At 40.4% G+C, this 26,929-nt stretch overlaps 1 protein-coding gene and 1 pseudogene across 1 annotated transcript; both read right to left on the reverse strand.

Annotated features, from left to right (window-relative positions):
- Positions 1-20,858: 20,858 nt before the first annotated feature.
- On the reverse strand, positions 20,859-22,739 carry LOC147423822 (uncharacterized). The gene is made up of 2 exons (XM_086501822.1): positions 22,049-22,739; positions 20,859-21,235 (listed from the first exon to the last, which is right to left on the reverse strand). Exons 1-2 carry the CDS (start codon positions 22,697-22,699, stop codon positions 21,080-21,082), a joined length of 807 nt encoding a protein of 268 aa, XP_086357948.1. The 5' UTR covers positions 22,700-22,739; the 3' UTR covers positions 20,859-21,079.
- Positions 22,740-24,139: 1,400 nt separating this feature from the next.
- On the reverse strand, positions 24,140-25,774 carry LOC147423823 (putative polyamine transporter At1g31830 pseudogene; annotated as a pseudogene).
- Positions 25,775-26,929: the final 1,155 nt, after the last annotated feature.

A 26,929-nucleotide genomic window follows, 5' to 3' on the forward strand; every position in this document is an offset into this window, starting at 1 on the left:
AAGCAAATACCACATTGGCAATGGTGTGGGGGGGCCTTCAGACGGTTGGTTGGAACCCCATTGGGTGGCATTCTCCTCTTCTCTCTCTCTCTCTCTCTCTCTCTCTCTCTCTCTCTCTCCACCACCACCACCACCATCATTCAAGCTAAAATGAATCACTAATGTAAGGAAACAAAGTAAAGGATTTTTGGAAGTGTAAATCCTAGATCTTCGCCATTTCAATTCCGTTCACTTAAAAGCTATAGTGGAAGAGACGTGTAAGAGAGATCAAGACAATGTGAGGACATCAAAAAGGGCTACCAGATCTAGCAATAAGAAAGAAGAGGGGCCTGCTCTCAAAGTGCTTATGGAAGAGATGCCAAAGGATAAAAAGCAAGGTAAGCCCAGAGGACCTTTGAACAAATTGAAATATAACATAAAATTGGCTATAGATCTGAAGAAGGTTTTTGAAAAGTGTATCCTCTAGCAAGGTGGAGCTCTCATTGGGGGACGTATTGGGGATTGCTAAGCAGGAATTTCATGAATAAATTATTGATATTATAAAAAGAAAATAGCAAGTACCAAGTGAGCAGGAGCATGAAGATATCTGAGAGTTCATTGTCTTACAAGAATTTTAATATACTGTCTAAGTGGGAAAAGCAATACGTTTCAAGTATTCAAAGTGAATTGCAGGGATGTGATATACTTGAACCAAATGATGTTATCTCAAGAATCTTTGAAGGGATTTCCTATGTGGATACTATAACAGAGCTAGAGGAAATCAACCAATATAGGTTACAAAGTGGAACTAAAGTTGTTAAAGTGCATTCAATGGACATGTATGAAGGATTGGATATATACAAAGCACCTATAGAGGGGAAGGAAGATTTGGGTGAAACATTTGAAGCCCAGGGAGAGACAAAACATAAAATCTTTGAGCGAAGAAAGTGAGGCCGGTGACTATACCTTTACTAAAAGGAAGTGATAAAGTGATAGAGAAACCTTCTCGACAACCTATGCTAAGTGTAATGGGAATGGCCTATGAACTTTGAGAATAGCGGAATTAAGAGAATTAAGGTGATTTTTTGTGAGATCACTTTGAGAACATAGAGGGTGAGCTTAATTGCTGGTAGAAACATAAACATAGTACTTAATTAACTTGGCATGAACAATACTTTTGCAAGAGAGAGAATATTAGAGAACATGACAATAGTTGAGGGGGATTTACTTGGATCCGGTCCCCGTTCAAAGGTGTTTGTATTATAGATTCTCCCATCAAGAGAGACTTTGTTACAATACAATCCTTGTGCTCCTTGTGACCTTATTGATGCTATGAAGATGGAAATCTTCATGCATCACGAGCTTAACATAAAATTTTCAAAAATCATTAACTATCCCAAGACCTCAAACACCTTCGAAGGTGGAGAGAGCTAGCAAGGAATGAGGGTAGGGAAGAGGAAGAAGAATCATTCATAGGAGAAAGAAATAGTTCCTCACTTATCATCACTCTTCTTGCTTAGCATAGCATAATAGCATAGTAATGAAGATGAAGAAGATGGCAAGCTTAAGCATTGAAGCATGGCTCTTGGTTGGATTTGCATTCCATAGCCAAGAGTGTTGGTGTAGGCTCTCCACTTCTCAATAAACTTGGAGAAGGAGGTGGAGCTCTTGCACTTTGCACTCCACACAATGAGAGAAAGTGTGTGTGTGTGTGTGTGTGTGTGTGTGTGTGTGTGTGTGTGTGTGTGTGGGAGAGTATACCCTTATTTCATTTGGACATGTGTCCTCTTTTTCCTCTTTGAGAGAAAGAACTTAATTATTTATTTTTATGTATCTAAATTCTCATTGGACCCCTTTAAAACCTAACCAATAGCATCCAAGCACATCATGAGAGCCACATGTGGAGGATCATTTGAACATGTGTCTTTTACGCTTATTAAGTCATTTGATTGAATTAAATACTTCAAGGATTTAGTCAATCAAGCAAGCATGTGTCTTTTATGTTTCTTAAGTCATTTGGTTTGAATTGAATACTTCAAGCCTTAGTCAATCAAGCATGGAAATATTCATGCCTCACTACAAGAGATACTTCACATTAGCGACGCTCGCAGTGCGATGCTCAAAAGTGAAAACCACGGCATCGCTATGAGCGTCGCTATTTTATTTGTTACGTAGCGACGCTCATAGCGACGCCGCGACATACGTAAAAAATAAATCGAGTGCGCTCGAAAACTCAGATCTCAGATCTGAGTTTTCGACACTCAAGCAAAGAGGTAACCCGCGCTCTCCCTCTCTCTCTCTCTTTCTTTTCCACACACACACACACATACATGAAGAGAGGAAGGAGAGCCAGGTATGCTCCTTCCCTCTCCTCTCTCTCATGTTCTCTTCCCCTCTTTCTCTCTCTCACATACACACACACACACACACACATTGTGTCTTTGAGAGAAAGATAGAGAGAGAGAGAGAGAGAGAGAGAGAGAGAGAGAGAGAGGTAGAGATAAAGAGAGAGAGAGAGAGAGAGAGAGAGAACATGCATAAACAAAAAAAACATACACACACGTGCATAAACAAAGAATGCATACACACACATTGAGAGAGGAAGAGAGAGAGAGAGAGAGAGAGAGAGAGAGAGAGAGAGTAAAGAGAGAGAAAGATATAAAACAAAGAGAGAGAGAGAGAGAGAGGAGAAAACAAAGAGAAATAGAGAGAGAATAAAAAACCAAAGACAGAGAGAGGGGGAGAAGACGAAAGAGAGAGGTAAGGAGAGAAAACAAAGAGAGAGAGAGAGAGAGAGAGAGAGAGAGAGAGAGAGAGATTAAGTTAATATTTAAATTAGATTAAGTTAGATTACATTTAGATTTATATTTATGTTGAGTTTAAGATTAGGTTCGATTTAGATTTATGTTAGACTAATATTAGGTTAGATTTAAAATTAGGAATGTATTAAAGATTAGCTAGCTATGTTAGATTTAAGTTAGATTACATTTAGGTTTAGGATTTAAGATTGGATTACATTTAGGTTATGTTGAGTTTAATGTTAAATTAAATTTAGATTTAAGATTAAGACAAGATTTAAAATTAATTAGATTACATTTAGGTTTAGGTTAGATTTAAGATTAAGTTAGATTTAGGTTTATTTTGAGTTTAAGATTAGATTAGATCTAGATTTATGTTCGATGGACCAGCTTTTAGGTTTATGTTAGATTTAAAATTAACTAGATTAAGCTAGATTACATTTAGGTTTAGGTTTAGGTTAGATTTAAGATTAGATTAGATTTAGGTTTATTTTGAGTTTAAGATTAGATTAGATCTAGATTTATATTTGATGGACTAGCTTTTTTTAGATTTAGGTTAGATTTTAGTGCATGTCAATGAAGGCACGCTTTGCCCAAAGAGCAAACACTAGTTACACAACAATATGTATATTCCCATCAGAATTTGACACCTATTAACTCACACACTAACCATATTCAACTAGCCACGAATCACCACATGTTCAATTAGGTTAGATCTAAGATTAGATTTTGGATTGAGTTTTTATATTAGAGTCTACCTTTGGGATTACAGTAAAAAAATTAGAGTTAGACGAACGGTGATCCCTCTCTTCCTCTCTACGGATGCGACCTTAAGTTGGAAATCTTTCAACGGCATGATACTCAGATTGGAGGCCAACATGTAATGTGCTAAGTAATCCCTCGAACAAAGATCTAATGTGAAAAGATGTTAAGATGTTGTGAAATGCTACAGCTAGAGAAGAGGCAAAGGGGTTTTGTCCACTACATGTACATTCATGTAGACGTGGGTATGTAGATTTCTCGTACCCACAAATATAGGCATTGACCAATAAAGACGAGATTATAACCCGGTGGTTCTGATCTCTGTGCATCTCTAGACCGAGGTGTGCGGGGATTGGATATGACTAGAGAATGTGAGGTAGTTTATAGTGTGAACAAAGAGAGAGAGAGAGAGAGAGAGAGAGAGAGAGAGAGAGAGAGAGAGAGAGAGAGATAAAAGACGAAGGATGCCAATAAAATATTAAAGCAAACACATTATGAGTAGTGACGAGGATGTGGGGCCGTCCAACCAAAACACCTATCTCTCAACAAGGATCTTATATCCTTGTAATCAATGCAAGCATGATGTGTGATGGACAAGACGCGTTTCTTTGCAGCACATTCATGAATTTGGCGAGTTTTATCCATCTATTATAGATCGAGTTGTTGCCAATTATAACTCATCGGACTCTGACACTGTCCAACAGGCAGCAATCTTGCAACCCAATAGGCGCTTTGGTGAAGCATCATATGTGAGGCCACAAGATGTAGCCTTTGACAGCTTGGGGGATGATCATGCACACCACATTCCCAACGAGGCAATGTTTGAGCCCGAGATCGATGAAATGATAGAGACGATCATGGATTCAGAAAGTCTTATCTATGATGATATGAAAAGTGAAGCCGATACGCCATTGTATGATGGATCACGTGTGTCTAGATTGAAGACACTCCTTGTTCTTCTCAACATGCAGGCAAAGTTTGGATGGAGTGACACTAGCGTCACAGTGCTTTTCAGGTGATCTATTACAATGTGTTTGCTTTAATAAAAAACTCTAGATGTATAATGAACTAATAGATTACTTACACAAGTGTATCGCATTTTTTTTGCTGTGTAGATTGCTCAAAGAGCACATGCTACCAGCTGATAATGTGATGCTAGATTCCAGAGAGGAAGCACGAAAGATCTTGTGAAACGTGGGGATGGATTACAATTCAATCCACACTTATCCTAACGACTGCATTATTTTCAGAGGGGAATACATAGACAAGGAGAAGTGTCGGAAATGTGATTTCGAGAGATATCGAGTAGATCTCCACAGAACAAAAATTCCACAAAAGGTTTTGCGACATTTTCCTCTGCTTCCTCGCATCAAGCATTTCTTCAAATGTAAGTCCATGGCCGCCCTAGCATCATGGCATGAGGAGAATAAATCTTCGGATGGTGTGCTACGCATTCCTGCAGACTGCGCAGCCTAGAAACATATAAACGAAACATGGTCAGATTTTGCCAGGGAAGCTCGAAATTTGTGCTTAGGCCTGTCTATGGATGGCATAAATCCATTTGGTCAAAGATCAACATCTTACAGTGTATGGCCCGTTGTCATCGTCAACTACAACATTCCCCCGTGGTTGACTACGAAGAAGGGGCACCTATGGCTAAGCTTGATTGTGCCAGGGCGGTATAAAGTGAAGAATATGGATGTGTATCTTTGTCCACTATTGGAAGAGCTACAACAATTGTGGATTGGCATAGAAGTGGTGGATATGAGCCAACACACAGGTCGACGGAATGCTTTGATCAGAGGCATTCTAATGTGGACCATGCATGACTATCCCAAACTAATAGAATGCTCAGGTGATTTACACTCAAACTCAAATACTATAAATCTTGGTTTTTCTCAAGCTTATCTATTATCATGTGTATACATGCAGGGCTTCAAACAAGCAAATACAGAGCATGTGTCACATGTGGACCTAGATTGAATGCACGTCAGGTTCCCTCATTGAAGAAGAAAATCTACGAAGGTCATCAAGCGTATCTTCCAAAGAATCATATGTTACGTGACGTCTTTTTGGGAAGAGAGCCACCGAGGATGTCTGCACAAGCATGGTTAGAGTAGAAGGAGATGTGTGATGATGGTTTTCCCCCAGGGATGAAGAGACTCTCTCTATGGTACGAGTTACCATATTGGCCCCGACTCATGATCAATCACTAGCTCGATCCAATGCACATATTCAAGAATGTGGGTAATCTGCTATGGGACCATCTGACCGGCAAGAAAGATAGTTTGGGAGCCAGGGTTGAGCTTCGAAATGTGGATCGTATGGAGCAATATTGGCCGCAGATAGCATCCGATGGATCGATAAAAATCCCTAAAGCACCATGGATTTTAACAGGAGCCCAATAACGCAAAGTACAAGAGACCATTTGATCTGTGCAGACCCCCACTAGCGTAATGCACTCGCTCCAAACATGTTTTACTAAAGAAGGAAAGCTTACCGGTTTGAAGTCACACGACTGGCATAAAATGTGTCAGGTATGTTTGAAGTGGAATATATCATAGTGGGAATTGTGTAACAAATTTGTGTGTGGACTTTAATATCATTATTGCATGTATTTTGCAGTTTATTTTACCGGTGACCATTGAGAGATGTCTGTCTCTTGACGTCCGTAACACAATCTACAAACTTGCGAAGATGGTGCAATGGATCTCACAAAAGGAGATCAATGTAGACTCCATACCATTCGCCAAACTAAACTTTGAGGTTGTGTGCATGTTTAAGAAACACTTTCCTACTACCATGCTAACCATTCAGGTGCATCTTCTTGTTCACATAGTTGATGAGGTGGAAATATCTAGCACAGTACATTCCAGATGGATGTTCTTTTTATAACGTTACATGAAAATGTTCAAGGGATATGTGCATCAGAAGGCACATCCGGAGGGGAGCATGGCAGAAGGTTGGTTGGTATCAGAGTCCCTAGTTTACATTGGAGAGTGGCTAGACGGATTTGATAAAGCCGGGGACACACTATGGCGAACCATAGATGATGAGCGCATATCTGGGATTGTCATGTGCAATCTTGACATTGAGAAGAAGATGATGGAAGATCTAGAGGCTAAAATCAACCGATTTTGCATGCTTCACAATCCAGTGATGCAAAAGTGGATTTCATAATATGAGGATGCAAAGCAAGAAAGGGCACAAATCGAGTGGATGATGAGAAGAAGATGATGGAAGATCTAGAGGCTAAAATCAACCGATTTTGCATGCTTCACAATCCAGTGATGCAAAAGTGGATTTCATAATATGAGGATGCAAAGCAAGAGCGACAAAGGGCACAAATCGAGTGGAGATGGGGAAGATGACCACCGATGCATTATCCAGCGGGTCTGGAGAGCCTACCAACATTCATGAGCTTAAGATGGTTGCACAACCAATTGAAAAGTGCACAACAGTGCGTTGAAGAAGTGACTGAGGAGGAGTGAGAGTACTCTTGGGGTTGCGCGACCAAGGTAAGTTTGCAATGTACGACTAGTGACTTTCTAGATGTTTGAACGGCCACTCATAATCTTTGTTGGTTGTAGTATAAGTCATACACATTAGCATGGTGTAAAGGTCGACACTTTAGGCTGGAACGGATTGACAAAAAGCGTTCAACTCAAGATTGGGGAATCATGGAAAAATTTAAACAGTCTAGTTGACGACAATCCTCTGATGTAGATCCTGTGGTGGCGAAACTCACTTACTTCGGCACGCTACAAAAGATTTTGAGGATCTATTATGGAGGATTGTTTGTCGACTTGTTCGACGTGCAATGGTTCAAGATAATCATGGAGGGTCGCAACGCTACTGTGCATAGAGGAGAGTCTGGTTTCCTTGAGGTGGATTCAACTAAGAAATGGACTGACCTAAGAGACACTTTCGTACTACCCGAGCATTGTGAACAAGTAAGTATGTAAATAGTTAACATCCAATTTTAGAAGTTATGTGCTTGGAATCTCTCATGTAAGGTACGTGGCTCTGGCAGGTGATATTTCATCCTACAAAGTCTGCATCAAATTGGTGGTACGTCATAGAGGTAGCCCCTCGTAGTGCACGGAAGTATAAGGGCTACCATGTGCCAATCACAGCGGCATCAATGGAGGAGATCAGAGAGATGATCAGTCAAAAGCCGCGGAGGTGGTGCCAGACGAGCATCAAGCTGCTACTCTCTATGGGGTGCATGCAAAGGATCTACAAAATGAAACGGAGGACATCTCTCTAAATGGAGAGCTCTATATAGATATAGGAAGTTATGTTGAGCTATGCGAAAGAGAGACCTCTTAAATCCATAAACATTGTATTTGAAAAATTTTGCTCCATTTTATAATATATATTGTATTCACGTGGCTTTATATGCGTCATTACGTCATTGTATTTAATGGTCTTTGCATCCACTCCAGGTATGTATGCTCTAGGTATGAGCACTGCGCTCCGAGTGCGATGGAGACTGAAGCTGCAATCGTGAAGGAAGTGATCTATCTCTGCTCATAAATGCTGCTCGTCCCACCGCTAGATCTAGTTGATCGGGTTAAAGAGACGCTAAGAAGCACTACTACTGCTTCTTAGCATCTCTTTCACCCGATCAACTAGATCTAGTGGTGGGGCAAGCAGATTCTATGAGCAGAGACATATCACCTTTGTGATTGTAGCTTCAGTCTCCATTGCACCCGGAGCGCATTGCTTTTACAAATTCACAAGAACTTCGATGAAATCTCTCTACACAGGAATCCCTCCCCCTTTATGATTCCTCTCTCTCTCTCTCTCTCTCTCTCTCTCTCTCTCTCTCTCTCTCTCTCTCTCTCTCTCTCTCTCTCTCTCTCTCTACTTGTCCATGTTTTCTTCTCCATTCCTTCAATACTTAGATTAAATGTTCATGTGTTTAATGCAGGGTTGGATGATGATAAGTTTCTTTCTTCTTTGTTACCTCAGCACAGACAGTGGTACGAGGATCGTCATCGCTCTGGAGCACCATCACGCATTCCTACTCCTTTAGCGTCTCCCTCTGTTTTGAAGCATTCAGCGCGCTCCGAAGCTTCGGTGTCGACGAGACGATCTTCACACTCGTCTAGGCACCGACGCTCTAGTGGTGGTGGCGACAGTTGTTGTCGGGATACCGCCGCCAATGTCTCCACACCGCCTCGTGTTTAACGAGGCTCTTTACCCTCCCCTTGTTTTCCCGCCCCCACACCAGCCACGGCATTGCCATCTACGTTAGGTTTTTCACGGCTGACAGCTATTCCTAGCAGCTACACACCACTACCTACTCCTCCAGAAGCCAACCCAGTCGACACTCCTCGCATCGGGGCCCAGACTCCAGTGGAGACACCTAACATCCATACCCCCATTGACACACCGCTAGAGACCCCTGCCGGGACACCCAGGTTCACGCATCACCAGCGAGAGGGCTTTCCTTACTCTATCGACTTCAGCAGCGGCATCATCATGGATGATGAAGGCAAGAAGGTGATCTCGCACATGCGCGGTCTTTGCTCTCAGGTGTTTAGACACTACATACTAAACACCTGCAATGAAGTACCAAGTGATTTAAAAGACAGAGTCATCAGCATGCTGCATGACGAGTTTCCCATTTTAACATGGGATGACCGCTTCAATGAAGACGTGATGAACGTTCAAATGCGTGAATACTGCAAGCACAAGCATTCTAAAGTGCAAAACTCAATAAAGCATAGGTGGAGCAGACCAGATTGGCTGGCCAAAGAAGATTGGAAGAATGAGAAGAAAGAAGTGCGCGAGAATCCTGACAAGTGGAAGCAACAAAAGGAGGCAGCCAAAGCGCGAGTAGAGGCAGGGAGCTCGCACCACTTGGGGAGCGGCGGGTGGGCATCATTTGAGGCCGATTTTGTAAGTGTTTTCGCATTGCTCTTTAAGTTTGATAGTTTAGGGTTTAAGGGTTTTTAAATCCTAACATAATGGATTCTTTGTATGTTTTGACAGTGGTCGATTGACAGGACGTGACCCCACACCGTACGAGCGCGAGTACGCAGGCAGGAAGGACTTAAACGCCCTGATGGACATTCTGAGTTCTCGTGGTGGCAGCATGGTTAGTATTAGGTTTTACTCTTTCTATTTGTTGTATTGTTTTGTAAATTATATGTTTATACTTACAGAAAGCTGTCTTTTTTTTTTTGCAGAATCCAACAAATACGCCGCTTGGATGCGATGAGACATCTGATTAAACGACGTCAGTCTAGCCGTAGCTAGATAGCATTAGTTTCCTTTTGTCATAGCATATGTATCATGAGGTGACGTGTATACGTCTTTTTGTAACTACTTAAAAACCATGTATATTTTCTCAATAATGACAACGGTGTTGTAACTATTACATTTGCAAAGTTTAACAATCAAGTGATTTTGCTTATGATGTGTACAATTGTCATTGATTTACTTTCATCAATTTACTTTTGTAAGTTTTGTATCTTTATTCTGCAAACAATACTATGGATGATGGAGTTAATGGTTATATTGTCTTGTGAGTGACTACTTTGGGTCTATATCTAAGCTTGCACTTTCTTTCAAAGGTGAATTTGGTCTTATCTTGGATTCATTTAGGTTTACTCTATTATTGGAAAATTCAATATGGTTGATGGGTGGCAGGGCATTCAATGCCCTGGCTTGAATACCATGCCACCAAAAAAATTTACTCTCGGGAGTCGCTATATAAGGCTCCGAAGCATCACTATAGGTAGCCTGTAGGCGTTGCTATCTGTGTCGCTATATAGCGACGCTAATAGTGACGTTCCCGTATCGACGTTGTTAGTGACGGTCTTAGCGACGCCGAGAGTATAAAAACCCAATGTATTTCCGTCACTAACAGCATCACAAGTGCACACAACCTCTTGTAGTGCCTCTTGAGAATTTATCTTTGAATTTAACATTGTAAAAACCTTAGTCATTTGAGCACAAGCTTTGGCCAAGGTTCCCACAACCACTTTAAGCATCTTAGCACCTCATGCTTGGGTAGGATTCCCACCTCGAGGTTGGTCTTAGCTTGCATAAGGTCAAAGGAATTTTTAACACTAACTTTTGGAGGTCTTTAATGAAGCTAACCCTAAGGTATTTTAAGCTCCATTAGATGCACGTTGCTCTTTGATAGATTACCTCTGTTTGGACCCCTTTTGAGATGTAACCATCTCTCCTCTTGGTCCCTTGCTGAGGTAAATCTAGAAGCACTTATTGCACATTGCTCTTTGGTAGACCATCTCCTTTTGGTCCTTTTGGACCCCTATCAAAATGCAACCATTTCTCCTTTTGGTCCCCTGTTGAGATAGGTCTAGAAGCACATATCTATATCCTAACTCTTGTTCCCCTTTTATCTTCCCATATTAAATGATCAATTGAATATAAGAAAATCATTTGGTAAAGTTAGCTATTATATTTTATGACATTACCTCTCTCTTAAAATCATAGTCGTCCTCGACTATGAGGTAGAAAAGATAAAGCATAGTCATTAGTCCATGTTTCTTAGTGGGTAGAGGATCCGTTTTTACCCTACGACATCATTCCAGAATGGATGACTAATCCATTTGGTGCTCAGGAGACTTAGTTGTCACAAGCATGTCTGCTCTTTAGTCCATATCATACTTCCAAAGTAGAGTGACAAGTTCTACTTGGTGTTTGGGAGATGTCATCACCACAAACATGATCCTAAGCATGCATACTTCTTAAATTTTGTGCACAATAAAAGAAAGAGAATGAGTCTCATAAGACAAAAACATTGTTCATTTAAAATGCATTTTCATTTGCTTACTCTAGTGTAGCATTGTAAGCATTGACAAGGTTCATATTATCCTTAAGCTAGGTTCCTTATCCATCTAGCATCTTTAAGAAGGATAATTCTTAAACTTAACAAGATATCATTGATAATTTTACCGTTTCTTACTACCTTGCAGCTCGAATCGATTCTTCGTGTGTCGAAGAATCGATTCGGGTTGCAACACCTCTTCTTGACCTTCGATCTCTAGCGGGTCCTCCATTATTGGTTCTTTTTGTGGCTCTCCTTTGTAAGGCTTGAGTAGGCTCACATGGTTAACATTGTGAATGAGCCAATGGTTGGGCAACTTTAATTGATTGGCTTACGAATTTAAAAAGAACCATTGTATCTTTTTGCTAGTTTAGCATAATACTCTTGGTGGCCCGTAGGAATCTTACCCGTAGTATGCCTTAGATGAGCATTGAGTAACTTTAGCAAGACCCAATCATTTTTTTTTAAGGCTAAGTTTCTTTTGTGCTTATTAGCATCAGCCCTTTTTGCCTTTTCTTTGAGATGGATATAACCTCTTTAATCTTTGTAACAGATTCTTGTGTAAGTAGTAAGGGACTTTTGGATCTTCCCTCTTTAACCTCGAAAGGTGCTTTCCCCATAGAAGTATGTACAATGTCATTGTATGCATACTCTATAAGAGGTAGGTACTTCTCTCATTGAGAACGTTGATCTACTTCCATGACATAGGCTTTTAGTAGATTCAAGAATCGTTAGATTAGTTATTTCACTTTGGTCATCCGTTTGTGGATGATAGGCCAAAAGAAAAATTTAATCTACTTCTTAGATTTTCAAAGAGACCCTTCTAGAAATTAGTGGTCATTCTAGAATCTTTGTCCGACACTATGGATGTTGGCAAGCCATGATACTTGAAAATTTGAGATATAGAGAGGGTTACCGTTTGATGTGCCTTAATAGTCTTTTTGAGAGGCATAGAGTTTGTTTTCTTGCTAAGCCTGTCAAACAATCCAATTTGCTTCCCTCGATCAAATTTCAATTTTTGGTACACCATGCATTTTGAAACATACTCTTGTATGTTTACTTTTCATGGTAGACCAACAGAAATACATTTCTACTCCTTGAAGAATAGATTATGGAATCCTTCTTTGCCCCATATAAGGAGAAGCATGGGATTCATACATGACTTTCTTATTATATGGGTGAGTAACACATAGCCTATTACCGTTTGGAAGATAACAATCCTTCAAGGTGAATGGTTCTTATTTTCTTTCCTTATGCAAAGGTTGTAATTACCTACTTAAAGTCTTGGTCAGTAGCATACTCATCTATCATAAAAGACAGATCATTGTGAGTTGCTATAGACACCACATTTACCCTTGGCCATCATGAAAGTGCATTGATCACTTGACTATGCTTGCCAGCAATGTGAGCTATATGTAATTTCAATTGCAGAGCTTGGTTTTCATCATGAAGTACTTGAGACTTTGTGATCCATTTGTAGGATGAATGGAGTCCCAAAGAGATAGTGCTTCCATGTGTCTATGGCATGTAGAACAGCTAAAAGCTCTTTTTCGTATACTCGGGGGGTTCACTATGTGTAGAACTACCATATCACGTCCATTCAAGACATGTTTGTACAACCCCTTATGTGTGAATTTTGCTAGAAATATAATGTACCCTTTTCTTTTAAAATCTGTAAGTTTTGTTTCAAATTTGAGAAAATAATGCCCTTCTGTATATATATTTCTGTAAGTTTGAAGAACTTTAAATACCCTTCTGTTGAACTCACGTGATGGTTACATTTTTATTAGGTGACCTCCTCGAGTTCGTATATGCCCAAAACCCGTTCAGCATTGTGCCTTCGGCTCTCATATGCTATGGCATGCCCTTCTTGAAGCAAAACTGCTCCAAGGCAATCACTACAAGCATCACATTGGACCTCAAGTGGCTTTGAGAGATCTGGAAGCATAAGGACTGGTTGGGAGGTTATCTATGAGTACTTAACGTTCTTCCTTGTTAAGTCATGCAATGGTCCTTCTATTTGAGAGAATTTTGCTATGAAGCGTCTATAGTATGCACACATACCAATAAAGCTTCTTACCTCATGTAGATTCCTTATTTTAAGCCATACTTTTATTACCTCCAACTTTGATGGATTCATACATATACCATCTTGAGAGATAATGTGACCTAAATATTGAATCTCTTGTAGGAAAAATTCACTTCTCTTTTGATTAATGAAAAGCTCATTCTTTCTCACAACTTGAAAGGTTACCTAGAGGTGTCACTTGTACTCCTCAAGAGAATTTGAGTGGCTTTGAAGATTTTTGTCCATCGTGAGTTTGAATGCACCTGGAGCATTTGTCAATGATCATATTTAGTGCTCTAAAGTCAACACACGTGATATGTGTCATCTTTCTTTTGCACTAAAAGTACTGGTGAATAGAATAGAGTGGAGCTAGGCCTCACCATCCCTTTTTCCACCAATTCATGCAATTGCCTCGTGATCTCCTTTTGTTGAGCTTGTGAAACTCAATAAGGAGGTTTATTAGGAGGTGAGCTTCCTAGTAGAATCTCTATTGCGTCTCATCATCCCCTCGTTTTGGAGGTAGCTCACCTTAGGTGAAATAGATTCTCCTTTCAGGGGACTTCATGTTGGCAGCCATGCAATTGAACCATGGTGCCCCTAGGATAACATCCTCATGTTGGAGAGGAGAGATTAAAAAAAAAATCTTCTTTGTTGACGTAGCTTTGGACACGAAGCCTCAACTTCCCAATCAAGGGAGTAACGGAGGCTTGCTATCCCTTGAAAGTTGTGTCAGCAGTTACAGTATCTATCATCTCAAAAGCTTGAATGCCCAACTTGGTGGCCAACTCCGTTAATATGAAATTGTGAGTAGAGCCAGGGTCAAACAAGATGAAGGCATCATGCTCCCTTAATTTTCCCCAAGCATAGGAGAGTAATGATCCTTTGCAATGAGAATCCTCTTTTGGAGCTTTGATGATGGAAGCCCTAGGAGTCTCATTGAGAGCATTTTTCTTGGGACAAGAACGATAGCCATGTCCTTGCTCCCCACACTTAAAACACTAATGGTCCTTGCGAAAACCTTCAAGCTCTTCATGAGAGAGTTTATTTTTACCTTTGTAAACTCCCTTCTCCTTGGACCTATTGTTGTTGTAGTTGTTATTGTAGGAAGTGCTTTGGGAAGAATTTTGGGCATTGGTTTTTCCCTTTGCATCATTTTTGTCTTTGTTTTCCATGGGTTTGACATTCCGTGTCTTGTTGGAAATTGATGCGGGAAGCAACCATGGTGTGGTGGATTACTTCGGTGATAGAACCAGGCCGTTGGGAGTTGACATACTCAGTCATTTCTTCTGGTAATCCCACACAAAATTGTTGCTTTTGCTTGGCAAAGTCTATCTTTTGAAAGACAATAGCTTTGAGATGTAAATCCCAAAACGTGTCCACATATTTGTGAATAGACTCATGTGAGAGAGGCTTCAAACTTTTCCATTTGGTGAGCACTTTGTCCTTTGCATCGCTTGCAAGGAATTGCTTCATGATGGAAACTCGTAGATTTTTCCATGTCTTTGGGGCCTCGCCATTGCCACGAAGGCTAGCCCACCATTGACGAGTAGATTTTTGGAATTGCATAGCTACGTGGTGTAGCTTGGAGGACTCCCTTAAGACCTCGTCTCCAAAGGCCGCATCAAATTTTTGGATGACCATTACTTTGTCTGTGGCACCAAAGGTGCCATCATAGGTGAGAAAAGAGATACTCTTTCCTCCCTCTTTGATTTTCTTGAGCTTTCGGGACCTTCGCCATGCATAGTACGTTTCGTGATGTCCTCTCCTCTTGTATTTTCTAGGAGAATAACTATTGCTTTTGTCGGAAGAGGAGGAAGGTGAAGAAGAAGGAGAAGAGGGTGATCTCTTTCTTGCCTTTTTCTTCCTTTGTTTCCTCTCTTCCCTTTTGAAGCAACGAGGACAAGTACTATGGGTTAACCATTTCCTCTTGGAAGGAGTTGGTGATAGTCTAGACCACCGTCTTCATGGAGCCACATCTTTAGATGAACTTAGGGATTCACTTCTTTCTCGTTCTTTGGATTCCTCCTCTCTTATGGGAGAGAGTCTTCTTTTGGGAGTCTCATCAAGAGACCTCCTAAACTCTCTCTCCTCTTGGAGAGGAAAGGGAATCCCATAAGCACGAAGTTTTTTGGTAACTTTGGATTGCAAAGTAGGGTTGCCCATAGCTTGATGCAACCTAGTAACAAGATAATTGATAAACATGGGGGCATCATTATTAGCACCTTCATGTGTAAAATCAAAGTTATCAATGTTCATTCTACTCTCTTGGTTATTGTCAGCCATGCTAATTATACTTATGTGTTTACTTAGTGTATCCTTTGGAAATTCAAAACCTTAGTTGCTACTCCTCTTAGCCTTTGAAAATAAGCACTTAAGTATCTACACCCACGGCTCGAATTGGTTAATTTTAAAAAGTACTGGGTGGGTCTAACATAGAAGAATTGCCGAGGGATAGCTCCTTTTGGAGTTCTTATGGCTCGATAATGGTAAAGTCGTATGCAAGTATAAAAAGACCCCATTATTAAGACCAAAGCTCCCGAGGTGTGCACCATATCCCATATAGTGGGCTCAACAAAACCGATAATAGTTCCCATTCCCACTTACCCTAATATAATTAACAAAATCAACCATTAATAGGCTACTTAAGGACCTCTCTTCTTAAGCAAGAAAAGAGAAATCAAACGCTCTGATACCAATGTAATGGGAATGTCCTATGAACTTTGAGAATAGCGAAATTAAGAGAATTAAGGTAAGCATTTTTGTGAGATCACTTTGAGAACATAGAGGGTGAACTTAATTGATGGTAGAAACATAAACATAGTACTTAATTAACTTGGCATGAACAATACTTTTGCAAGAGAGAGACTATTAGAGAACATGACAATAGTTGAGGACCGGATTTACTTGGAGCCTACTTGGAGCCGGTTCCCCCTCCAAAAGGCATTTGTATTATAGATTCTTCCATCAAGAGAGACTTTGTTACAATACAATCTTTGTGTTCCTTGTGACCTTGGTGATGCTATGAAGATGGAAAGCTTCATGCATCACGAGCTTAACATAAACTTTGCAAAAAGCATTAACCATCCCAAGCCTCAGTCCCAAGGCCTCAAATACCTTCGAAGGTGGAGAGAGCTAGCGAGGAATGAGGGTAGGGAAGAGAAAGAAGAATCATTCATAGGAGAAAGAAATAGTTCCTCACTTATCATCACACTTCTTGCTTAGCATAGCATAATAGCATAGTAATGAAGATGAAGAAGATGGAAAGCTTAAGCATTAAATCATGGCTCTTGGTTGGATTTGCATTCCATAGCCAAGAGTGTTGGTGTAGGCTCTCCACTTCTCAACAAACTTGGAGAAGGAGATGGAGCTATTGCACTTTGCACTCCACACAATGAGAGAATGTGTATGTGTGTGTGTGGGAGTGTATTACCCCCCCCCCCCCCCCATACTTGGTCCACACCTCTCTCTCTCTCTCTCTCTCTCTCTCTCTCTCTCATTATTTTATTATTTCATTTGGACATGTGTCATCTTTTTTCTCTTTGACAGAAAGAACTCAATTATTTATTTTTATGTATCTAAATTCTCATTGTACCCCTTTAAAACCTAACCAATAGTGTTCAATCACATCATGAGGGCCACATGTGGAGGATCATTTGAGCATGTGTCTTTTATGCTTATTAAGTCATTTGGTTTAATTAAATACTTCAAGGACTTAGTCAATCCAGCAAGTATGTGTCTTTTATGTTTCTTAAGTCATTTGTTTTGAATTGAATATTTCAAGACCTAGTCGATCAAGCACGAAAACTTTCATGTCTCTTGAGAATTTATCTATGAATTTAACATTTCAAAAACCTTAGTCATTTAAGCATAAAAATCACCTCAAGCTTTGGGTAAGGTTCCCACAACCACTTTAAGCATCTTAGGACCTCATGCTTGGGTAGGATTCCCACCTCGATGTTAGCCCTAGCTTGCGTAAGGTCAAAGGACTTTTTAACACTAACTTTTGGAGGTCTTTAATGAAGCTAACCCTAAGGTCTTTTAAGCTCCATTAGATGCACGTTGCTGTTTGATAGACTACCTCCGTTTGGACCCCTTTTGAGATATAACCATCTCTCCTCTTGGTCCCTTGCTGAGGTAAATCTAAAAGCACTTATTGCACATTGCTCTTTGGTAGACCGTCTCCTTTTGGACCCCTATCGAGATGCAACCAGCCATTTCTCCTTTTGGTCCCCTGTTGAGATAGGTCTAGAAGCACATAACTCTTGTTCCCCTTTTATCTTCCCATATTAAATGATCAGTTTAATATGAGAAAATTATTTGGTAAAGTTAGATATTTTATTTTATGACACTAAGAGATCCAAAGAACATTGGACACAAATTCACTGAAGAAACATTGAAACAGCTGCATATTGGAGAAGATGGTTTCCTTAATGAAGAGGAGATCAACTGCTTTAGAGAAATGCTTATAAATTATGGTAAAGCCATTGCTTCCAAGTGAGATTGGGTATGTAGATCCAAATGTTGTCTCACCTATGGTTATATTTATTGTTCCTCACATACCATGGAGTTTATGATCAATTCCATGTCCTAGAGCTCACTTGACAAAGCTCATAGCTAGTGGAGTTTTTTTTTTATTTTTTTTTATTTTTTTTTTTGGGGGGGGGGGGGGGGGGGGACTTGGCTATATTTAGAAAATCATATTAGCATGCAAAAGGGGAGGTATATATATTTTTCACTCACTCATCTTCGTAATCTTAAGCTATAAGCTCGAGCACCATAGCTATTTTTAAGTTTTTTCCATGTTTTTCCTATTTTAGAGTAGTGGGGTTATTTATTTGTTGGGATGAGAGTAGGTAAAAATCGAGGAGTTCTTATATAGGGACCCCACCCCTTGTACTTTATCCACATCTCATAGAAAATCTAATATACTTGAATCTCGGAGAGTAACCTATATGTACTTGAGTATCTCCACCATACGCATTGTATCAACTAGAATGCAACCACTCTCATTTGGCACACCATGCACCATCTCACCGAAGTAACCTACTGCCTAAGAGTGGGTGTGAGTCCAAATCTAAAAGAAAGAGGATCAATTCGATACAATCCACATACTGTTGTACCCCCTACGACTTCAAAGCCAAAAATTTTATTTTGAATTGGCACCCTATACTCATCATATACAACTGGCATGCCAAGTCTACAAGACTTACAAAATGTAGTAACCAAGACAAGGCACATAAAGAACATAGGAAATGTAGATTCCCCCTCTTCCGTTTGGAATAAGCTCCATATCCCCCTAGCTATGTACAAGCTCCAATGTTTCTCTTTGAACACAATGGAACCTTAGCTCACACACCAAATCACAAGAAGTCATGGGCCTAACTACACCACTATCAATGATCCAATCTCGAGTCGAGGAAAGTAAATTCCCCCTCCTACTCCACAGATAACTAATCCTATGGTATCTCCATTCGTGTAATAAAGGCGTATGCTCGAGTCACTCCAATTGATGACTCCTCCGCAAAGGACATTTTCTCCAATAATGACGCTTCTCTCAACAATTGTTACAATGTGTTTAGGATTTCAAAGATCCTGCAAAAATGCAAAGGCAAATAGAGAGGGATGGCAATCTAGCAAAAATGGAGAGAGAGAGAGCCTAAACATTGACAAGCTATGATGATCATTGAGTTAATATACTATGGATGAAGCACAAGGGGGTGGGGCCCCTATATAGAATTCTCCCAAATTTTCCCCAACTCTCATCCCAACAAATAAATAACCCCACAACAAACCTATAGGTGGAATCCACTGGCAAAGGTATCAAGGAAAAATACCCCCGACCTAAGCTACCAAAAGGCAAATTATATGACACTGTCAAATTCAAAGAGTAGAGAAAACAATGGCAAGAACAGGGTAATAATGAGCAAACTATCTCACATAGGCCAAGCACAGCCACTAAACATCCCTCGCTCCCTAGTCCCGGGGACCAAGACTGACCAGATATGTGACAAACTCAAGGACCTATGACTAATGTTTTTCAAGTGCTCATCGTAGAGCAAACATAACAATTATTGCTGCATGAGAAGTAACGTCTCTAAGGTGGATCTTACAACATAAATATAAGGTGGAGCTCTCAACCATATGTACACTCTAATTCAAGAACACCGGCAACTCAATTGTAAACTCAAATAGGTTCCTCACTAAAAAAAAAAGGAAGCTATGAATGTTACCTTCAAGCATGTGTGCAACTTCTGCTCGAGATAGTAATTGCTCACTGAAACTACAAGATAACTAAGTTTCTTTTATCAATAGCCTCGTCAACAATTGAGAAAGTGCCACCACAAATTTTCCATCAATGATACTAGACAGTGAAGGATTGGACTGCCTACATAAGGGAGCTTGTTGCTGCTACTGTAGGGTCTATATATGCTTGCTTGATATGAAATCTCTCATAGTTTATAGGCTTCTCAAGGTTTACACCCTAGAAATTTTCCTTCTGCGTGTTAGTTTAATATCTTCAACGCAGGGCCATTAGGTATAAGGATTTAAAAAATCAGGTCACACTTGCAAAGGTATGAACACTCGAATGATTTACCGAAACAAAATACGCCGTTCCATTTGTGTTAATACAAACTTGCTAGTGAGTCACATGCAATCATTGCTTTACATACGAGTGTTTAAACTTTACTAACACAAGACCCAAAAATCATAGTTAAATTAATTGAGAAAAGTGTCCAAATCAGGAAGAGACACCTCCCCTCCTCTCAATCAGAAACAAAAAAACAGGGTGAAAGGTGGCCTATATAAAGATGATGAGAAAGAGAATTTCACAGACTATTCAATGTCCCTCTTTCTAGAAATAGGAAAAAAAAATGTTAACTTTCTCACAACAGACCACTTCTACATAAGACTATGCTCAAATTTGAGAAAATAGGTTTGCCATCATTGGCTAGCCATGTAGCCCTCATTGACGCACTTCCCAATGGTACAATTGCTCCAAAAGTTGAAGATTTACCAAGGCCTCATATAGGCCAAAAACCAAAGACCAAATTCCACCACAGGTTGGTGACAGCACAAGACTGTTGATATCAAGGATATGGGCAGTTCAGAGAAGAAAGGCAGGCACTATTCTACCAGCTATCTACCATACTATAATTAACAGTATCCATATGTATGTTCAATCTATGACGAGCCTCACATCCAATAGGTACAATCTCGAGACAAAGGTTTTCAAACCCCAAATTACATGTTACAAGGACACCCATGCACAGGACTACTCATGCATGCTACTTGTAAGAAGCAAAATCATGAAGCATGAGTATCTCAAAAAGCACATACATGTTATATAGCCGGGCACCAGGCAAAGTTGTAGTTAGATGGATAATCACCACCAAAGCTTTATCTATTATAAGTCCAGACCGGAAACAAAAATATCAAAACAGATCAAAATCATATTTTTCAAATTAAGAAAGTGGTCTCCAGACTATACATGACCATTGTAGTTTTAGTCCAAAAGACACCATCTTTACTATATATCAAAAGTCACCTAGGCAATACCTTTACCCTGCAAAATCCTGTGCTGCCTATTACAACAAAGATTGCCTCACATCAAGACTCTTCATGCCGCATACAACTCAGAGCCTATTGACCGGCTCGTACCCATCACAGAGCTTTTTCAGCATCATCTATGATACTGATCCTTGTTGGCTTCGCCAGAATGTCAGTGAACTCTTGAAACGGTGACTTCACAAACCGCGTCTCGCGCCATAAATCCGGAGTGAGAAATCCATAAGTCCTCAATAAGCAGTCAAAGGTGGCCTGTCAATTAAAAGAATATAATCAAAAAATGACACACAAAATGAAACAGCCATGAATTAAATAATTGCTCATGGTAGTTGAATTTTCCTTGCCAAATTTTGAAGTCGATCCTTTAAAGTAAAAACATATAATATGTTAGTATTGAATGACCAATCGATACACGAACAGGATATAATGTCTTGAACAAGAAATCTGCAGTATCTATGCAGCCTTTTGTTACACCCTATCAGCAGGCTGCCTCAATTTCCTTCTGTTAACAAAAAAACCATCTACGGTCATCTGATGTGTATACAAGTGTGAAGTGTACAACGGCGATGCACAGCTTAAAAGAATCTGAAGCATCCATAATTATACATATTATTAGTGACCCCACGTCAAAAAAAATCTAAGAACTCAGAAACCGTCGTGTGGACATTTCCATAGGTGGATATTAAGAGGTTTTAATGCTAGCCTTGTTTAATTTTTGAAAGTTTCATCACCTATTAATTTAAATAAATTTGCAGGCAGGTATACACTAAACCTAGGTTTTTCACGACCATTGAGGGCATAACCAAGTGTGCACTAATGGTATTTATTTCACAGCTCGGTCAAACATTCCAGAGTAAATTTACGAGAACACAAGCAGCAACTTAACAAGAAATGATCCCTGAAAACCAGCAGTGCTTCCAGATAATTATCAAGGACCCTGGATAAAATGTGTCATCTTCTGCCTCTTTCCTAAGACCAATGGCAACATAGAGGCGGGGGACCCAAACAGATCTTCAAAATATAACATAAAGCAAGCAAAACAATGAATAAAGTGAATTCATATACCTTCACAAAATTTCCCAGAGTTTTCGTAGAGCCCCGTGAGGCCGTAAACACATCCTCAATTCCAGCAAACTGAAGAACCTTCTTCGGCACACGAGCAGCAACAATGCCAGTACCACGAGGGGCAGGAACAAGGCGTACTGTAACAGAGCCACACTTACCCGTAACCTTGCATGGAACTGTGTGGGGCTTACCAATTTTGTTACCCCAATAACCTCTACGCACGGGTATCACAGAGAGCTTGGCAAGGATGATAGCCCCCCGAATAGCGGTCGCCACCTCCTTGCTGCACTTCACCCCAAGACCCACGTGCCCATTATTGTCACCCACAACCACGAACGCCTTGAATCGGGTTCGCTGCCCAGCACGAGTCTGCTTCTGCACCGGCATGATCTTCATCACCTCGTCTTTGAGCGATGGTCCGAGAAAGGACTCCACAATCTGATGTTCCTTGATGGGCAAAGAGAAGAGGTAGATCTGTTCCAAAGTGCGAATTTTGCCCTCCTTCACCAGGCGCCCAAGCTTTGTGACGGGTACCCATTTCTCTTCCTCCTCACGCCGAGCTCCCCTCCTGGGCCCTCTCCTGTCTCCTCGCCCCCTGTCTCCTCGCCCCCCTCGCCCAAACCCTCGGCCGAAACCTCCCCGTTCCGCCATAATTTCAACTCAAAGAAAGCGCTGCGTTGCTCAGATACTGAAACCCTAGTTGGTAGTATTTACTCTGTCTTATACACAGATTTCCGACTGACTCTCTAAGTCCTGCTGCAATTTGAAAAACAAGTGATAAAATCACAAGGCCTGCCATTCAACTGATGCACTTATGCAATTAAGATTAAAAGCAAAAGCAAATGAATACTACCTTAAACTACATTAATGTTTCAAAGATTTTATATAGAAAATAAAAAAAATGATGAAGAATGGAGACTGTTTTGTGTTTTGTTCACAAGGCCACACTTTGGCTTGCTATGCAATTGAAATGCCATTGTGGCTTGCAATATGCTCACTGTGATTGAGATGCCAGCTTGAGAGAGAGAGAGAGAGAGAGAACCCACTTTTTACAAGGAAATCAAAATGGAAAATCCTTTGTATATACTCCCCTTTCTCCCGAAAGGTAGTGCCAACAAAAGAGAAATACCATTTTACATGTCCTCCCAATGGCTTCCATCCCATTAAAATTGGAAGGGAAAACTTGGGATATGGAGTCCCGGACCCTTCCTAAATTGATAAAGCTAGTCCTCCTATAACATCATACAAACAAAGACATCATGTCAAGTCTCCAAGTGGAAAGTAAAGTCTAATACACATCTTGCGATGCATCAAAAACTATCTCCACAAGTGAATGTTTAGGAATGACCACATCAAATCAATCAATTGTGCCCCTCTTCCATAACCTTGGACTCTCTCCACAAGTGAATATTTAGGAATGACCACATCAAATCAATCAATTGTGCCCCTCTTCCATAACCTTGGACTCTGAATGTTTATGTAGGTACACAATTTCTGCCTCATGATGACCTGCATGCAGACCAACCAATATATATTGAGCAAGTTTTGTTGTTTTTGCTTAATGAACATGAGAAGTAATAGAGCGCTTTACAATTATGCATGAGTCTACGCATCTCTACTATCCCAAAGTGCATTTTCAACTATAGCAAAAACAATCTATAGTAGTGGAACTTTTAGAACCTAAACCATCATCAATGGATCCTCCGTCTACTATAGACAATTGTACATTACCACAGCCTAGCTCACATCCCAAAATTCCATCACAAGCAATCCCCAAGACACTATGCACACATTGTGCAACAACGCCATAGGTATCCAAGTATGATTATCTGATTCATTTCATAAATAGTTCTCAAAATTGATTAAAGCTTTCAAATATGTTCTTCTATGCAAAAACAAAAAACCAATAATTGAGCTTTGCCCATGTGAAGTTGAAGTCAACGTCTGGATAGGATTCACAGAGTAGTTAGTGTCATATTAGGGTGTTAAGTAACAAGGCACTATGATAGTTTACAATGGTATTGATGTTTACAATACACCATGGAGTATGCCATGCTCTTCTGATTCAACATTATCCAAGACTCAGCAGTCTTAACCCCTAAGACGTCTTGCTTTTTCGCCTTTCTTCTCTTGCACAATATATGCTTTCCCTTTAACTGCATAGGTTCCAAAAATCTCATCCACTTTCTCTTAGTATAATGCAAATAGACATACAACAATAGCCCCCCAAATGTGAGCAAGTAGTTGAGTACTATGACCTTAATTAAGGGAGGAGAGAACCACCACAAAGATCAGGAGAGCACAAGGTGAAACGCACATGGCGATGCCTTCCAAGGTACCAAGTGGTATGAAGAAAGGACGGGCTTGATGAGGTTTTGTAACTCTCAGCCAAATAAAAGCGAAAAACTCCCAACAGCATGCCATAGCTATACAAAGCATTGGCCAATTAAGTGACATCTTCAAATGACAAAAACAACAGGAGGAGAGCACCCATTGGAAACAGAAGGATGCAGATATAAGGCATGCTATATGATGATCTTAATGAAAAAAGTGCAGGCGAAATACCCATGTCTGCCATGCCTAACACCTAGAATGAGCTGTTGCTCATCTGAACAACTCATCTGTGCCGCAAATAACCCCACACATGAAAGTGTTGCCCCCAGTTCCATCCACCAGTGAAGCCGCCAACCACACAACCTCTTTGCCAAAATCGAGTAAATCCCAGTATCCCATTCGCTTCGCACCTCTTCAAAGGCACCAATCCCTACTAGTTTAGGTAAAAAATATGACAACCCTACCAAAACACCAGCACCATGGCTTTTGGAAAATATCTCTTAAGCTACTCCACTTCCCCTGCCAAGGTGCTTGCATTGTCCCAAAATTTGAGATTCCAAAAGAGAATATTCATAAATTTTTGTCAGTGTATATTTTGCAAGTTGACGCCCAACCATCTGGATGGTTCTTGTCTTGGAATAGCAAAACCTGATAACAAAAGGAAGAAGGCAAACAATCCCTATAGTGACCATCGACCAGCAATGATCGTCAAACCCTTATAGTTGAGGTAAGTCAAGAGCCTGTGAACACAAAACACCCAACAATGTGACCCCATCCTGACCCAATAGTGGGCAAGATGGGCTGTAGGTAATCAAGGCAAAGAATGGGGTATGTTGCATTCTATATAATTCGAGTTGTCCATTTCCACCAACCTTGAGGAAAGCCCCAGAAGGGGCCAAATGCAGCCGAGGTCCAAAGGATGTACCCACCATTCTCTGGGAGTGTTGTGGCCATCTCTACTGGGCTTTCGCATGCTCCATATAAAAGGGAGATATAAGGAGGCCAAGAAGGGCCAACAGCTTGCACATCCTGCTACTCTGTACTGACAGGCCCTCCTGACACTTCAAAGAATATTAGGAAAATCAGGGGAAAAACAATGAGCTTCCAAGGAGGTATGGCTCAAAGAACCCTTTCATAATAATCATCCATTGAAATGAGCAAGCTCATTGAATCGCTATTGCCTTGTACTTCACCGTTTTTTATTCAAATTGCACTAGAAAGCATGTGATAAGGAAAATTGCTTCTTCTTGAACTCAAATGGGGTCTAATACAATTGCTTGTAAGCTAAGCAGATTGTTATATGCATGGGTCATGTGAATGGATAATACCATCCTCATCATCTGCTTGTGTTATATTGGATTTCTCCACCTTCACCAAGGCAGATTTGAGCATGCGAAATTTACCGACCAGGCAACAATTAATTATTGGATGAATAAACACTGAGAAGTGAATACATCAGATTTGTTGAACATTTCAGCCAGCTCTATGTACACAAAAATCTAGCTCCCCATTGTTTAGACTACTTCCTAACAAGATTAGCGCACATGCAAATTGAAAGAGCAGAAGACCCAAATGCACAAATTGTAAAAAACTCAACAAGAAGAAATATTTACAGACACAGTGGATCTGCTTCATCTCGATGAGTTCCGAGCACTCCCACCAGTTTTGTGCAAAAACTTTTAAACAACTAAAAATTCCATGTATCAAAGTATTTGAATTTTGTCCCATCCAAAGGCGTAGTAGGAGAGAGAGCAGCTAGTCAAGGCAAAGTACAAATGTCAGAGACGAGCCCCAAGAACAAATTGCCATAGCCATCAGCGGGGAGTTATGTTGAGGAAGGCCAAGAAGATGGGAATAGAGACGCCTTGTAGAATCCCCACCATCGCGGATTGCAAATGCACCACTTGGGAGAGTGCTATGGGACAATCATGATATGGGGAGAGAGGTAGAGAGTTCGTGCCTCTTAGCAAGGGAATAGAGTCACAGACATAAGAGTGTGTGTGTGTGTGAGAGAGAGAGAGAGAGAGAAAGAGAGAGAGAGAGAGAGAGAGAGAGAGAGAGAGAAAGAGAGAGAGAGAGAGAGAGAGAGAGAGAGAGAGAGAGAGAGAGAGAGAGAGAGAGAGAAAGAGAGAACGACCGCTCAGAGAGGGCCCATTAATTGTCTCCCCTCGTTATCATCACAAGTTCAGGATTTGTTAAAACAAGAAACTCAAGTTTGTCATGTGGCGTTGTGCTTTGAGCATTGGCTGGGTCAAAAACCACTCATGAGAGCACAACACAATCAACTTGAAGGATTTACCCATCATGTTGCTAATTATATATCTATCAAAAAATGCTTTAAAATACAACTTCATTTTTTTTCTATTTTAGTTAGCAAAAAGAGAATGCATCGCTATAGCCTTGCCCTTTGGGTAGGCCAAAAAAGGTTAACTTTCCTCATGATTAATTGACACCCCCTCTGTCAGGTGGGATCTACGGTCCCTACTGATTCCAAGAGATAATCACAATATTTGGCTTTCTAAAAGAAGCCTCAGAGGAGAGTTGGGT

Source organism: Adiantum capillus-veneris, chromosome 26 (assembly GCF_014529385.1).
Source record: "Adiantum capillus-veneris isolate H3 chromosome 26, ASM1452938v2, whole genome shotgun sequence".
Taxonomy (NCBI): domain Eukaryota; kingdom Viridiplantae; phylum Streptophyta; class Polypodiopsida; order Polypodiales; family Pteridaceae; genus Adiantum; species Adiantum capillus-veneris.

Coding starts and splice junctions, on each gene's coding strand:
- LOC147423822 (XM_086501822.1), bottom strand. CDS start 22,699: ATGGCGGAACGGGGAGGTTTCGGCCGAGGGTTTGGGCGAGGGGGGCGA. Junction 21,236..22,048: donor CTCTGGGAAATTTTGTGAAG/GTATATGAATTC, acceptor TTTAATTGACAG/GCCACCTTTGACTGCTTATT.